This window comes from Rhodnius prolixus, unplaced genomic scaffold, assembly GCF_049639745.1.
Source record: "Rhodnius prolixus isolate KJV_2025 unplaced genomic scaffold, Rpr scaffold_3, whole genome shotgun sequence".
In the NCBI taxonomy this organism is placed as follows: domain Eukaryota; kingdom Metazoa; phylum Arthropoda; class Insecta; order Hemiptera; family Reduviidae; genus Rhodnius; species Rhodnius prolixus.
The window spans coordinates 12,454,379-12,469,718 of NW_027411603.1; the positions used below are offsets into that span (position 1 = coordinate 12,454,379).

Below are 15,340 nucleotides of genomic sequence, written 5' to 3' on the forward strand. Positions count from 1 at the left end.
TTGCTAACTTAGGAATACAAAAAAACACCTGCATTAAAGCAAACAAAAGTAATCTTAATGAAATATATATTTATATATGCACTTTACTGAAACTAGTACTTAAACTAGATGAACTTCTAGTGCTTAAAACTGTGCAAACTTTAAAAATTCTTAAAGTACTACAAAAATAAGTTGAAAAACTACACAAGTGGGAGTAACTTTGTTTATTTTCACCAAAAGATAATTTTATAAAAACTTACATAATTACTTTAGATACAACCTGTGAATTTACACGTCAGTAAATGTATGACAAAGAAGCAAAACATTTAGTAAAATTTCAACAAAAACAATTTTGTTAATTCATTTTTTTGGCACAATGTTAAACAAGTCTTACAAAATCACTTGTCTAATAAAAAGTGCTTAATTCTTGGAATGATATCTATGAATATGTACAATTTATCATCAAATATATGGACAAACAATTTTGCAAGATTACAACATTAACTAGATTCAATGATTGTTTAAGAAAAAAACTAATATCGCAGTGATACTCCAATCCTTTCCCGTTAAGAATTCCTACAATCAAAACTTATCACATGTTAATCCCCTTTTTCTTTTTAAGTGCGTTCAAATATATATTTTTGTAAAAAAAAAAAGGTTCATTTTTAAATTAAACCCAGTGGGTTATCGCAAGTTTACTTTATTTTTTATCTAACCATAAAAATTCAACACGATAAAACTAGAACCTTGAGAGATTATTTTTACTTCAATTCTAATTTGGGCATTACATACAAATTTTAAACCGCTGTAATTCATTAAGTTTTTTAATTGTGGTTAAACAAAATGTTATTTTTAATGTTATCTAACTTAAATTTGTTGTCAAAGGATCCTGCTTTCAAATAACTATGTAAAAATTAACTATAAAGGGTAAGTACACAGGTTTAGTTTTAATCATTTTGCTTAAGAGTAATTCATAATTTCAATAAATAGTTCAACGAGTATAAAAACAAAAAAAACATCAAACAAAGAATTTTATACTTAGTAAAATGCAATTCTTAAAGTGAGAATTCTTTGTAAAATAATATAAAAGAAATTGCTATTATCATACTAAACTTTTAATTTTAAATATGCACACACTAATTTGAATTTGCAGGTTTGGACCAAATGGTGCAACATTGCAGGAAATTTTAAGGGGATTTATTTACTAACTAAAAGCTGGACATACAAAGGTCATGCGTAATGCAATTTAGCTTGTAATACTCTGCGTATTATACAATCTTAAAAACATACTTTGAAAAAATTGCTATCATATTTACTTCCATTCTGCCAGGCAATAAATAAAGAAGTAGAATAATTTTTTGTGGTAGAATTACCTGAATTAGTAGTTTTTTATTTATTTATTTAAGGTGCGTTAACATTTTATAAATCGTTGGCGCAGGAAGTTTTTTCTGTGCTTTGCCGGGCTCTGAAAGTGTCCACTCGTTACAGACATTAATTTACATCACCTGACAGTGAACTACTACTACAAGCTTCTAGGAAGAGAAAATCTAGGACCAGCAGCAGAATTCGAATTTGGATTTTCGCGTGTAAGTCCAGTGAGCTGAACTAATCACTTATGTTTGTAGTGTTGCTGTATCTACAGACAAAAAATTAGAGAATCGCACGAACATCGAAAACGGTTGCAAACGAAACCAAGTAACAAACAATTAGCGAGGAGTTTCTAAGCGACTAAAATATCACGAAATTACTGGCCATTTTAAAAACTACCTGCATGGGTTCCGATAATTTTGAAACATTATTGATGAAAATTAGATGGAATAATAAGTATTCTGCAACGCAAAAACTGGCCACAAATAAAATACTACAAACACAAATAGTGCTCGATTAAAGATTTGAACAATTTTTTTCAATTCGACTCAAAAATCGAAAGAATAGTAAAAAAAAATATCGTGATCGTCGTTTGTATCACGAGTTCTAGAAATGCGCAACTGTGCGCAAGAACAGTGATCATACAAAATTATGTGTTCTAACTTTATCAGTTCCGCTTGCACATGTATACCCAGCTAACATCACTAATTTCTGTTCTTTACCTCCAATAATATCTTCAATTTTTGCATTCTTTAAGCCTATTTAATGGTTCTTAGAATCAAAAGAAAATTGTTCACATAAACAACTGATTGCGAACATACAAATCTTCCAAATGAAAACATCATCCTTTTCAACTAATCAAGTGTAAAGCAAGTTCACAGATATTTCAGTAATACAATTACGTTTAAAAACCAAAATTACAAAAGTTTCCGATTGATGAATTTAAAAAACATAAGAGACATAATGATAAATTCTACAACAATTGCACATTTTTAAAATATTGTTACTTTTGTAGATGTAGAGTTGAATTAAAAAAAACTATGGTTATCATTTTTATCTAAGTAACTTATTGATAGCTTGGTTGTTAAATATAGGTACATAAATGGTTGGCTTCCGCAAAAATGTTTTCGAAACATTAAATTCTCTCCTATTCCGATACTGTCCAATAACAGTTTCGAAAAAGGTTTTGAAGGTTAAATGTTTTGTTTGTTTCAATCGCGTTTCAATCGAAAACGGAAGAAATTAAACAATGTTGCACTCATTTTAACTTTCAACACGTCCGATCACACAACTTGTAGCAGTGACTGGCTATGAACATGAGCATCTAAAGAGACATGGAACTTCTTTCCTTAAAACTCGACATATATTTCTAGTCTTTTATAAACTTTAAAAATACTAGCTATACGGATGCCACATTAGAGGATGTTAGAAAGAAATATAAATTAAAAATAAGAAAACTGAAGTAATTCATGAATGAGCAAAAAAAAAAATATTAAGGATAAGCAAATCGAATAAAAAAAATGCTTGAAATAAAATCCCAAAGTCTAAGGAAACTAAAAATATATATGATATTAAAACTAGTGAATCGTCACTGAAAACAATTTCGGATTAATTCCCATTACTTCCTCAGGTTTCTCAAAAACTAACTCGGAATTTTAATAATAATTCTTATTAGTGAAGTAAATAACATTTTCCAGTTTATAAAACCGAATTGAAGCCAATTCGTTTCCAGAGGTACTATATTGTCAAAACATAAGAGTGTACTGAAATCTTATTTCAATCAAGAGACATTTAAAACATAATTATTTCTTTATTACTATTTTCTTAGTAAGAGGAAGTATTGCGATCGTTTCTAGTATCAGAAATTAGAATTTCATCGATGACTGAAATAGAGAGAATTTTATGATCATACCAACAAATAAAATGTTGTTTTTGGTTTATATTTTTTTAGAGGTATAATGAAAGCATTAATGAATTATTTCTCTAAAATTCGCAACTGATGAGTTTAAAAGTAGTTATATCAAAGATACAAAACATACACGATTTCATTTTGGAAAAACATTTATGTGGTAAGCACAATCTCCACCACATACAACAAAAACAATAACATTCGAGCAGATCACATTATGTGTACTATTAAAATAATAATCGGGGAACATCGAAAAAAATGCAACAACTTAATTATCTTACAGAGAACTTTTTGTAAGGAAAGAAAGAAAGTAATTGTTTAAATTTTAAGATTTAATGAACATTCTCGCCAATCTTTTAGAAGATTTCAGATTTGAAAACGATGTATATGGAAAATTAAATAATTGAATCTTGACGAATTCATTGGCATTCAAAATTGTCTAGAAGGTAAAATTGAACAGAATGTAAAAGAAATGTTGGACCAAATAATTGATGCTGTAATTATAATAAAGAGACAAGCACAAAATCAGTGCTAGGGTTACAAGATTACCTGTTCAGCAAAACGGTTGGCAACCAAGTATATCGAAAAGAACTATAAATAAACTTAGTGAAGCGTACAATAAGACAAAAGTAAATTCTCGAGGAACGCGATCAAACTACGTCAAGGCTGAGAAGAATCTAAAAACAAATGGCTGGTTCAAAGGAGTCACAAGTTAATAATTTTGAAGAAGAATTGGTAATACAGAATTATAAAACTGAAGAGCTGACCAGTGATGTGAATAATCTTTAAAAATTGTTGGAGTAAAAACTACACGTAAAGTACGCAAGGTGATGGATGTTATTGCAGCTTTAGGGCAAACTAAGGTAGAAGATTGGTCTGAAGAAATTATTAAATACAATACTGAATTTTCAGCGGTAAAAAAATAAATTAAAATAAAAAGAAGACACCCTGTGTTGATTCAAACTAAAATATCGGATGGTAAATCTGGTTCTGAAACAGAAGAACGTTCCTTTTTATTCCATTTAAGATTAATTTTTTACCGATTCGTCTGATTATGACCAAAAATTTGATTCTACACGGTGAAATGAACAATTTAATGATACTATTTATAAATTTTGAAGGTGTACCTATTTTAGATGAGTTTTAAGGTAACAAGTGGAAGAATATCTGCTTTCTAATAAAGAGGAAATATTTGAAAAATTACGTCAAGAAATAAGAAAAGAAAATAATCTATTGAACAGTCGTGCTATGTTACATTAAAATATACATAATAATATACAAAATTATACACGCTATTTGTTGAAAATTTCAGACATAAAAATGAGGAAAAAACTTTTGGTTTCATCAAAAACATTTAGTTCACCACAGCTACATTACATGACAAATTTTAATGTATGTTGATATAAATATAATTTTCTTTATTTTTAAAATTTTGTCATATTCTGGCGATCTTAATTGCTGATAAAAACTCAATTACGAAAACAGATCACGATTGTAATACTAGTACAGGAGTAGGAGATAGTATTAAGCTAAAATTGAAATTTAATTTGTCCGGCGTTTCAAAAAACTTAGGGTTCTTCATAGGTAACTATATTACTGAAACTTAGATGATGACAATTACTACATTTTAGTAGTTTCTAATTTTCGAGATATCAAAATTATATATTTTTATCACAAATTAATCCAAAGAATATTCTTCTAAATTTTCAGCCATCTTCAAGCAAGTCAAGTTGGCTAATAATATTGGCCTTAATAAAATGAAAACCAACTAAATATTCGACAACAAAGATAATGCAAAACGTGGAAGAAATGATATTTTTTTAAATTTTGTTTCATCTTTGGCCTTAGCCAACCAATTATGTACCTTAAACTTATTTGAATTTTAACAATGCCAGATTCTTCTGCCATTAATTTTTCTTTGTTTTTTGAATTTAATTTAATTTTTGAATTCCACGCAATAATTATCATCAATTTACCATTTTTTTTCATATTGTTCAATAAAACAATAATAATAATCAGGATAAAATCAAGTAAATTTTAAAATAATATATCAACTGTTTTGAGCAGAGTATACCAGAATAAGTTATGTGATGGAAAACATTCATATATTATCCTTACACTTTAATGTTACGTGTATATATATTATGTGTATATGTAAATATTTAATTAGTATGTACAAATAAATTAAAAGTTGGAAAAAAACACCAAATTAATTTTCTTTTTTTGTAATTTACGTCTATTACTTTTGGTCTGCTTGATAAATTTTTATATATTCAAAAATTAAGTCTTGTAGTTTATTGTTTTGAATGAATTATTACCAAGACTTTTTATTTTTTTTAGGCCTATTAAAAATGCATTTTATTAGGAAAGAAATGAAAAATAAATCAGTAAATTATAACATGGAATATAAGTTACAATAAAAATTAGAGGATGTGCACAATAAACATAAAGAAATTATAAGTACTAAAAAAATAAATAGTCTTAAAAATATAAAAATCACTATTACTTAAAAAACTATGCAAATATTTACTGAATTATTATAATCTTTCTTTTTCAATTATTGGTGAGATTCGTTATAATGAATTCTTAAAAATCTCATTTATTGCCAACGTTTTGATAAAAAAAAAGCTATCTTATCCGAAAGCCTGAAAAACAATTTACACGAACTGCTCTCATAAAATAACTACTCATTAACTAAAAACTTGCTTTTACAAAAACTTACTACAGCTGCAAAAGAGAAAAAAGGAATGACAACCCTAACCAAACACCAACTAGATTATAAATGTTACTCTGACTTCCCCATCATCACTGAACTGAACATTCGTCGCACAGTTTTTAGAAAAATAGCTTAATTGAAAAAAGTTGGCAATAAACATGGTTATTTAAAAAATATTTACTCAAACTAAATAATAGTAATATAAAAAAAGAAAACTACACTCTTTAAAATATTTAAACAATTACGTTTTATTATTTTTTACAAAATATTTTGAATAAACTATAACAATAAGAGTAATTTAAATTTTAACTTTTTTTTAGGATAACTATAAAAACTTATATTTTATTAATTAGATATTTTATACTCAATCTACTTTTCTTCTTCTTTTTTCTCTTTCATTTATCTTAATACTAAGCACAGAGTATGCATATATGTTTTACATTATTTTCTTGTTTGTTTTTAAAATTATGTGCACAGATATTTTTCCATTTAAACTGTTTTCTGCTATAAGATTGTTCTAACTGGATATGAAACATTTTTTTTTTTTTTTTAATTACTTTAAATTTTTATACATATCTATATCTATACATATTTTTTCCTTATCAAGGCGCTTTTATTATTATTATTAATTTTGTTAGCAAAAAATAATAATGTATTATTTATGTCAACAATTTATTATGTATTTACTCTTTTGTTTGACAATAATTTATTAATGAAGCTTTTTTAATAGCACATTATAAATAGGAAGGGAGATTTAAAGGGATTTGACATGGAGAAAAAAAAATCAAAATGTTACACTATTTTACTGATGAATCAAGAAATGGCATTTATGTTTTTTCAGTAAAAGATTGTCGGCTAGAATGTAGAATGCTAGAATGGATGGTAATCCAGTAAATCTTGAAGAGTTGTACAAAGGAAGTCTATAACAAGGCAAAAGCTGATATTGAAGAACGCCATTGCTTTATGCAAAGGCTGGAAAAAATTTAACGAACAAAAGGAGAAAAAATGGCAATAAAGGATCATACAATTGAGGATCTGCCCAGTGATGTGGATAGACTTTCAGCATTGCTGGCAGAGAAAACTGACGTACACGACCCTGAGAAGCAAGATGAAGCAGATGCCACAGAAAAGCATCAGGCAAACTGACGCTAGAAAATGGATCGACCAAGTTGTAAAATGCGATGATGGATTTTTCAGTGAAAATGAAGACAACTCAATGTGCAAAACTAAATATAACAGATGGTTCTGAAACTGATGATCCTTTCTCTTTGATTCCAATTTATAATTTATACCGCTTTGTAATTTACACCCCTATTAATGGAAACCAAAAATTCTGCAGATGAATTTTTAACCGATTCGACTAATAAGTCAAAATGGAACGTGATAAGCATAAAGAAAATCGTACATTTTGTATATTACATAGAAGAGTATTCAAATTTCTAATAAAGTGGAAATTACTCCATCGGCATACGGAATAGAAGGAAATGCAAAAAGAATTACTTCCTATTTTTGTTCAAAACATTTTCTTATTTAATTAACGGGGTATTAGGATTGTCTGGGATATGAAAGAATTATGAAACAATAAATACTGCAAAAATATCAAGTTACATTTATAAAAAAGTTACTCAATTTGGGTTGTGTCAGTGAAAGTGTTGATAGGCTGGGATATCCACAGGGAAGACACAACTCACATGGAAACGGAAATGGCTAATTCACTTCCTCCTATGGGAATTCTCTTCTAAAACAACTTGCACAAAAAGAATTTAATAGAGACCAATTAAAGTTTTATTAACTTTGGAAACATTCTGGAAATGTAAATGGTGAACATCTGCAGCTACAACCGAAACGCGACAAAAACCAAATGGATTATTTCGAAAAAAATTGTATTTATTTTATTATTTGCCTTTACAATGAATCTGCGCTATACAACTGATGTTAGGTTAGTGTTTGCTACATCGAACAACACAAGCCAACTAAAAACAAAAAATGTCACTTTTGGATTCAGTATCACAAAACAAAATTTATTTCTAATTCTGCCACTTTTGGATTGTTTGCCTTTTGTGTAATTAACTAAAAAAAATACTATGTATATATTTTTTTTTTACGTTATTTCTTGAGTGCAATTTAGATGAGTATGTGTTTACATTTAGTCAGAAAAAGTTTTGGCAAAATGAGTTTTTTTTTTTGTAAAAATTAAAATAGTGCGCATTCGTATATTTATCTTATGAAGAACATAGAAATAGACCAAAATCACCATTCTTAAATTTTTTAAAAATAATTTACTAATAGTATATAAAAATAATTAGTTTTTCTAACCAATAACAAATAATAATCAAAAGACGCAAGGGCAATAACTATTGGACTCGCAATAAACCAATTACAATTATTCATTAAATAGCTAGTTAAATAGCTTAGCTGTATTTTTGCCTTCAATTACATCCTCCTTATCTTCTGGTCATGGCCCGAATTAATTTGATTTGACAGGTGATTTTTTTTGTTCTTCAATACAAATTAAAATAAAATTCCACTCAAATATGGCTTTATCGATCACTGAAAAATTTTCCCCACTATAAAAGACCACAAACTCACTCTAACATTCTTTGGCAAACATAATCCACCTTAATGCAAGTTTTACTTTAGCTTTTTCTCATTCTGCTGAACAAAATTTTCTTTTCATTTACACCTGAGAAGGATAATTACATTTACATTCCGAGCACTTATTTTGGGATCTCACTACTTACTCATTTGTAAAATCAGTATCAGTAATAAAAATTACCCTCCCTCAAGAGAACGATCCGAAAAATTCTGCAAAAAATAAATGAGTTGAAGATTGTTTGAAAGAAAAATTAGAAAATCTATAATCTACCAAACAAATTAAGTTCAACCAATGACCAAAAGACATGGAAGCTGTAATTGAATCGAAACGGCCTCAAACTGAGCATCAACTAGCCAACTAATAAATATTTTTAATTTGTATAAAAATACATCACATATTAATTTTACTATTCGAAGTTTAATTTTCTTGAATGTGTTTTAACAAGCAAAGAAGATGAAATTGTGTTAATTTTAATTTCCCGTGACAAATAAATAAAAAAATTAGTTCAAAAGTTTTAACCTAAAAACCCATCTTTGCTAATACTTTTTTGACCAATTTTTTTAAATTTACAATAGTGTAACATAGCGTATTTATATTTTGAAACTATTCCATTTTTTCTTTTAAATATCTTTTCATTTTATAATACACACATTTTTAAAATTTTACTTGAACTGAAATAAAACAAAGATTTACTAATATCACAAATGTGTAACATTACTGGCTATTACAAATACTAAAGTGAACGTTTTCTTTTATTTCTATTATTCTTTCCATAATTTGATGGAAACTAAATTTTAAATAGAAAATATAGTACTTACATACATTTTAAGAATATAATAATAGAAATAAAAAATAAAACTCAAAAACCTCTATTATTTACAATAAATGGTTTTTCGAAATTAAAGATTCCGCCATTAAATTTTCCCTAATATATTTATATAATTTTTTAGTTTCTTTTTAAATTATAAAATATATATATATATATATATAAAATGAACAAATATATGCACAAAAATTCAAGTTGTACGCAGGTGGATTTGAGTTTTTTTTTATCCCCCAAAGGCGGAGTCAGAGTCCTTCACACAACTTGAAACTTTAAGAAGTTTTCTCTGATGGGGGTTCCTTTTTGCAAACACCCTTACACATTTTATCGCTGCAAAAAAACAAAAGAACGTACAATTACACGGTTGCAATTTTTTGTTAAAATATTTATTAAAGAAAACTTAATAAAAAAAAATATATATATATATATTTAAAGGAAGTTAGTAATAAATGCGGTAATAATAATAAATAAATAAACTAAGAAAAGTCAACCGGTAATTTAAATTCTTTTATTTTTTTTATAATAAATTCTTTTATTATATATTCGTAAAGTAAAATAAATAATCTTTTAGCGGAAATTAACGTTTTAATCAAATAAATAACTTAAAAATTAATAACTAAAAAGCCCAGTCCACAATTGGAGTATGTAGTAGGTGATTCAGACCGCCAAGATCTTTCCAGCCTAGATGGTGATACTTAAGAAAGTCAACTTTTATTGTCTCATAAATTTTACATATTGAATTCGTTAATCAAGGAAACCGCACATTTTTCCAATTGTGGGACCAAGTCTAAGCTGTAATCGTTTTATTTGTAATAATCATTATTATATTCATAAAGATGTATTTAAAAAAAAAAGGGAACAGTGAAAAGCATCTTGTGATGAAGAAATAGAAAGGTTAAAAATGATTGATATACTTATTATTATTTATTTTATATTTTATATTTTATTTGCTGCAGGATTTTACAATTATATGATTATATCATTAAATGGCAATTATATAAAGCGCTAAGAGAATCCTAGGTGTACGGACATTTAGTGACAAGATACATACGGTAAGCAGATTTTGTAAAGTGTTTCTTCAATCAAAGATGGATTTTTAAGGCTTTGTTTTCTTTCTGTCATTTTTTACATGAGGGCAAAAAAAAAAGTTTCACTTATTCGGTAAATTTTGCACAGCTGCACCACAGAGAGAGAGAGAGATCAGTATGATAGTTGGCATTAGGATAAGGAAAAACGGAGATGTAAGATGACAGCGTCATGTTTATAGAAAGGAGGAAACAAGATAATATTCCAGAAGAAGCTGCTTTAGGTGACCGCGACTGGATAGTTAAAAGTGATTGGCCGTCTTTAAAAGACGGTAATAGAGATACAGTTAAGAGACAAGAGATAAATGACCAGCTGCGACTGAAATACGCGGATCGGTAAAGCCAGGAATAAGTGAATACCACTAGCGAGGCTACTTCCCTAGCTGGGCTGCTAGGTAGAATTTCTTCCTCTGCATAGGATAAAGCAATTGAAAGAAAGCTCTGACGAACTTATTCAAAATGTTGCAAGCAATATGATTTAAAAAGAATTTTTAGGGTCTCGTCGAGTACTTCAATCCAACATAAAATGAAGGGAGATAAAATTTCGGATTTTAGCATGCAATAAATTCTTCACAGCTATACTTCGAAAAAAAAAATTCACGGTCTATAACGTTTAATTTAATGTTGTATACCGTATTTTTTTTCCTACTTGTTTTTCAGACATGCAATTACCTTAAACTTTAGTAATATTTCCTTGACTATGTGGTTAATCATCTGAATAATGTTATGATCTGAACGAGATCAACATTCTTAACAAATTAAAATGCACCCATAGTAGTTCCGAGTTTCAGTAAAAAATTTCATTTTTTTTTTTTAAATCACAAGATGTCTTTCAGGTCCCCTAATCATTTTACTTATCGAAATTACTTTTTATCAGGTTAATTTTGTATATTAAAAAAACAATAACTTATTTCAAAACTAGATGAAAGCAAAAAAATAAGAAAGGAAAGCCTTATTAACAATCATTATTAGAATAGGTACCATGAACAGTGGTAAATATTAAATGCTGTATTATGTCTGGATAGTCACCCGTCAAAATTTGTGAGAGTGGAAAGAACAATTGAGCCACTTTTGTATTAAAATGTACCAAGAGTTTGCTTCCTGTTTGCTTTCTTCATTTCCTGTTTCCATAGTCTTTCCTATTGTACAATTACATGTAACCAGATTTTTTGATCAATTAACGATACAACAACAACAAAAATATAATACTCATATTAGTGCTTTTGGTGCAAATAACAGAGAGAAAGGTGACAGCACGACCGTACAATAATTAGTTATTAAACAAGATTCGAAGATTTGTGGAATGTGTTGGTGAAAACAAATCTTTTTTTTTTTAAGAATTGGTGCTAATAAGGCTGTGTAGTGAAGCTGGTATTTTATTTCAAAGATACATTTTATCAAGAACTTAAGCCAATCAAACCAGAACAATATAAAAGCGATGATCATATTCAAAAAAATAAAAATAATAATACAAAAGTTTAATATTAAAAATGTGATTGCAATAAGAAAATAAGTAAAATTGTAAATAAATTCGCCATGAAAAGTTTCAGATAAATTGTTAAAAATAGTTCACTAGTTTTTCATTAACTGGAATTACAAAAAGACCAAATGTACCAACTAAAAAACTAACAAAAAATCAATGAACAAGATGGTGGTGTTTTTTAAAAATTTTGATTTAAAAAAAAACTAATGCAACTCTCCTAAAACTTTCTCTCACTCCAAATCTTACAGTTTTAAGTAAAAATATATTCTTCGAATTTTCAGCAACTCAAAATTTTAGAAACATAGTTATCCCAAAGTTACAAAATTCACGTTACAACTGTTGAATTTTCAGAATTTTACTCTATGCTCAATATTTTCGATCATTTTGAAATTATTTCTTATATCTGCAGTCTGCAGTGAATGTGTTAAGATCAGTGACTGATGAGGACCCAAACGGTGTTGAAAGAAGCGGCATAAAGAAACAGTTTTCCTAAACCTAAACCTAACTGACCAGAATACATAAAAGAAACAAAAATAATGTAGTACGCAATACACAAGTAAAATTAAATTATTTCCATCGCTTCGATTACACCAAGGTAAGCATATAAAATAGCTAAGTATGAGCTTCATTCGATTTTTCAATTTAGTTTTAATATTTATTTTACTTATTTAATTTAAATATTTATTCATAGACTGAAGATGGGCTCAAAGCAGACTGAGAGACGTTTCATTTTTTAAAATATATTGAATTGATTGAGTGTGAGAAGGCATATCATTCAACCTATGATTTGCAGACAAGCAAAAAAACCAATATGGGAATTATTTCTAACATTCAGAGATTCAGTAAGTCAGAAAACTTGAAAACTGCATTAAATGACTGACATTATGCAAAGGTGAAGAGAGGAGAGTTTTTTATCAACAGCATATTGGTTTACCTAAGTCAAGATGCGATTTAGTAATTAGATAATTGCAAAATACATTTTAGAATTACAACTGTAAGTACAAGCATCTACAATTATAATTGTTCACAAGAATATAAAAGCATTTTAGGAAATGATAATTTAATTTTTGTTTTTACTTTGAATATGTTAAAAATAAATAAGTTCTGTTTAATAATCAAATCATTCTTTATCTTTTATTGCTTTGAAGCTCATTGACTATACAACCATCTGAGAAGTACAATTACAAACTTAATTTTTTAAATAATGATCAAAAATTGCTAAGACAAGATCAAGTTTTTTAAATAAATGCACCTTTTCTAGTCAAAACAATTTCTAGATAAACACTAGCTTGGACATAATTATTTTTGGATGTCTTAATTGATGAAGTTCTCTCCCTTGGTATACAATTTTCGTTTTCTATTTTTTTTTTTTTTTTTTTTTTTAACTTGAGCTTTCTTTTTAACTTTCTTCCATAATTTGCACTGCAGTTAATTTTGATTTTCTTCAAGAATTCTTTTTGCATTCACGTACAGTTTTGATGATTTCAACATGTTGAATTTCTTTTAGTTGGTGACATCAGTTCATCGTATCTCTGAAAATGGAACAGCAGCATAGGTAGGTTCTTTGTTGTTCATGATAACTTAACTTCCACTTATTATCCCTTCTATCAAAATGTTTATTTTTCTAATATTATATTTTTTCTGTTTCAGTTTTTTTACGAAAAATAAAACAAAACTAAACTAAGAGAAAAGAATTCTACCTAATCATCGGAGCAAATGAAAGCTATTAAAATAAAAGAAAACAGCTAATCACTAAATTGGTTGGAAATCTTAGATGAACTATAAAAGTATTTTAATATAATATATTAAATATTTAAGATTAATCTCTGAAATGAACAAAAATACAGTTGTATGCAAAACTGAAAGCATGCATCTGAGCAAAACTAAATGCAGCTCATTACTCAGTGTCATGATTACAAGTACGAATGAAACAATTAAAAAAACTGATCATACAATTTCAAGGACAATTAAGATTATTATAGAAAATTTAAAGGACATTAAAAGCAGTTTATATTCAATCAAATTTCACATCAAAAGCTCTACTTGGAGGAAAGGGTAAAATGAGCTCTAATAAAAGCTATAGAACTAACCAATGAGGTCAAATACACTTTTAAATGCAAGGGGGTATAGTTTTTAAGATTTCTTAGCAGCCTATCCAATACTTGTAAACAAATTTTCAAGATTTAGTAATCCATTTTATGTAGAGATATAATGTAAATTTTTGCTCTAACAATTAGATTGACATAGTTAGTAATGTCGCACTACACCAAATTTGAGTTCTGTATTTTTCAATCAGAAAAATATATAAAAGCCACTTATCTCTTCTGGGGATTTTCACTTTATTAACGCAATGGCTTTTATTCGATAACACACATGTTGCAAAGTAAATGTATAATAGGACAGGACCTTAATTTGAAAAATACTTAATTAAATTTATCAGAGCACATTAAGCGCCTCTAACCAAACACATCTGTACTAAATAGCCAGGTCATTCAAACTAAAAAACGTTAATACACTACTACAGAAAACAAATAAGGACCTAGTCTCCTACGTCGTGGCTTTTTATTTTACTTTTTCAGTGTAAAAGGTTTCTTTCAAAACATCTAGTGGAGTCTACGCAACGATATATAAATGAAAACACCATGAATCTTTTACAATTATTTTTAAAAAATTAGAATCAAAACGATTTTTGGTTTCCTAAAATCTGGCAGACCAATACTGCAATCTTCGGATATAGAACAAGCAAATGAAGATACTAACAAAAAAGCTTAATTTCACTTCACTTTATTCGGTATAGACTCAAGCTAGAGATTGTCAATAGATTGATTTGAGTGTCTGTCTAAGTCTGAAGACCGCTAAAACGTAAATTGAAATCAAAATCACTTGCTACATTGTGATAAAATGAAAACTAACTTCATTACAACAGTAAAAGTCATGAGAAACATGAGCCTAAAAGAAAATAAAAAAACATGACTTCTCTAAATATTTAAAGCACATGTCAGTACGATGTGAAGAGTATGAATACATATTTAAATTATAATGAAATAAACGGACCACACGTTCACTTCAAATATTTTATTAACTATTTAGAAGCGTGTCCAGACTTAATAAAGTAACTATTCTGATCGATCATAAACCAGTTTGAAATTAGTTGGGGTTTCGTTATAACGATTGGAATTCTGTTTAAAATCTGTAAGAATCTCCCATCGCGCAGCTCCTACAAATATAAACCAGTTCAAGATTTTGTTGGAACAAACTCTAATATGTGTTCACCAAATGAATTCAAAATAAGTTACATCAATGAAATTTTTAAAAAGATATCCTATCCGAATTGAACGATTCAAATTAAAAAAAAACTTAAATGAGATTTCTTTCATATGT

General features: G+C 27.8%; 1 protein-coding gene and 1 long non-coding RNA gene across 32 annotated transcripts in view; one reads left to right on the plus strand and one right to left on the minus strand.

The window, feature by feature from the left end:
- Positions 1-15,340, minus strand: part of PIP5K59B (Phosphatidylinositol 4-phosphate 5-kinase 59B) — a 79,429-nt gene that overhangs the window by 28,308 nt on the left and 35,781 nt on the right. For 4 of the 27 annotated variants that reach the window (XR_012458185.1, XM_074127397.1, XM_074127420.1 and 1 more), the window contains one exon: positions 13,295-13,491. The exons of 6 other annotated variants lie outside the window; for them this stretch is intronic. Coding sequence is in view for 18 of the 21 variants with exons in the window: in XM_074127397.1 (XP_073983498.1) it covers positions 13,444-13,491 (48 nt within the window). In the remaining 3 variants the exon portion in view is untranslated. Of the gene's footprint in view, positions 1-188; positions 9,722-9,760; positions 11,616-13,294; positions 13,492-15,340 lie in introns of those variants that run through there. 17 more of the 27 variants (XR_012458187.1, XR_012458186.1, XM_074127403.1 and 14 more) reach the window with 13 other exon arrangements.
- On the plus strand, positions 767-14,395 carry LOC141453812 (uncharacterized). Of its 5 annotated transcripts, none has more exons than XR_012458195.1 (7): positions 767-906; positions 1,133-1,208; positions 10,348-10,443; positions 12,369-12,554; positions 12,651-12,953; positions 13,467-13,514; positions 13,610-14,395. It is a non-coding gene; the product is annotated as an uncharacterized lncRNA (long non-coding RNA). The 5 variants fall into 5 exon arrangements; XR_012458197.1 differs by lacking the exon at positions 10,348-10,443 and adding an exon at positions 13,108-13,298; XR_012458196.1 differs by lacking the exon at positions 10,348-10,443 and having other exon boundaries at positions 13,108-13,514.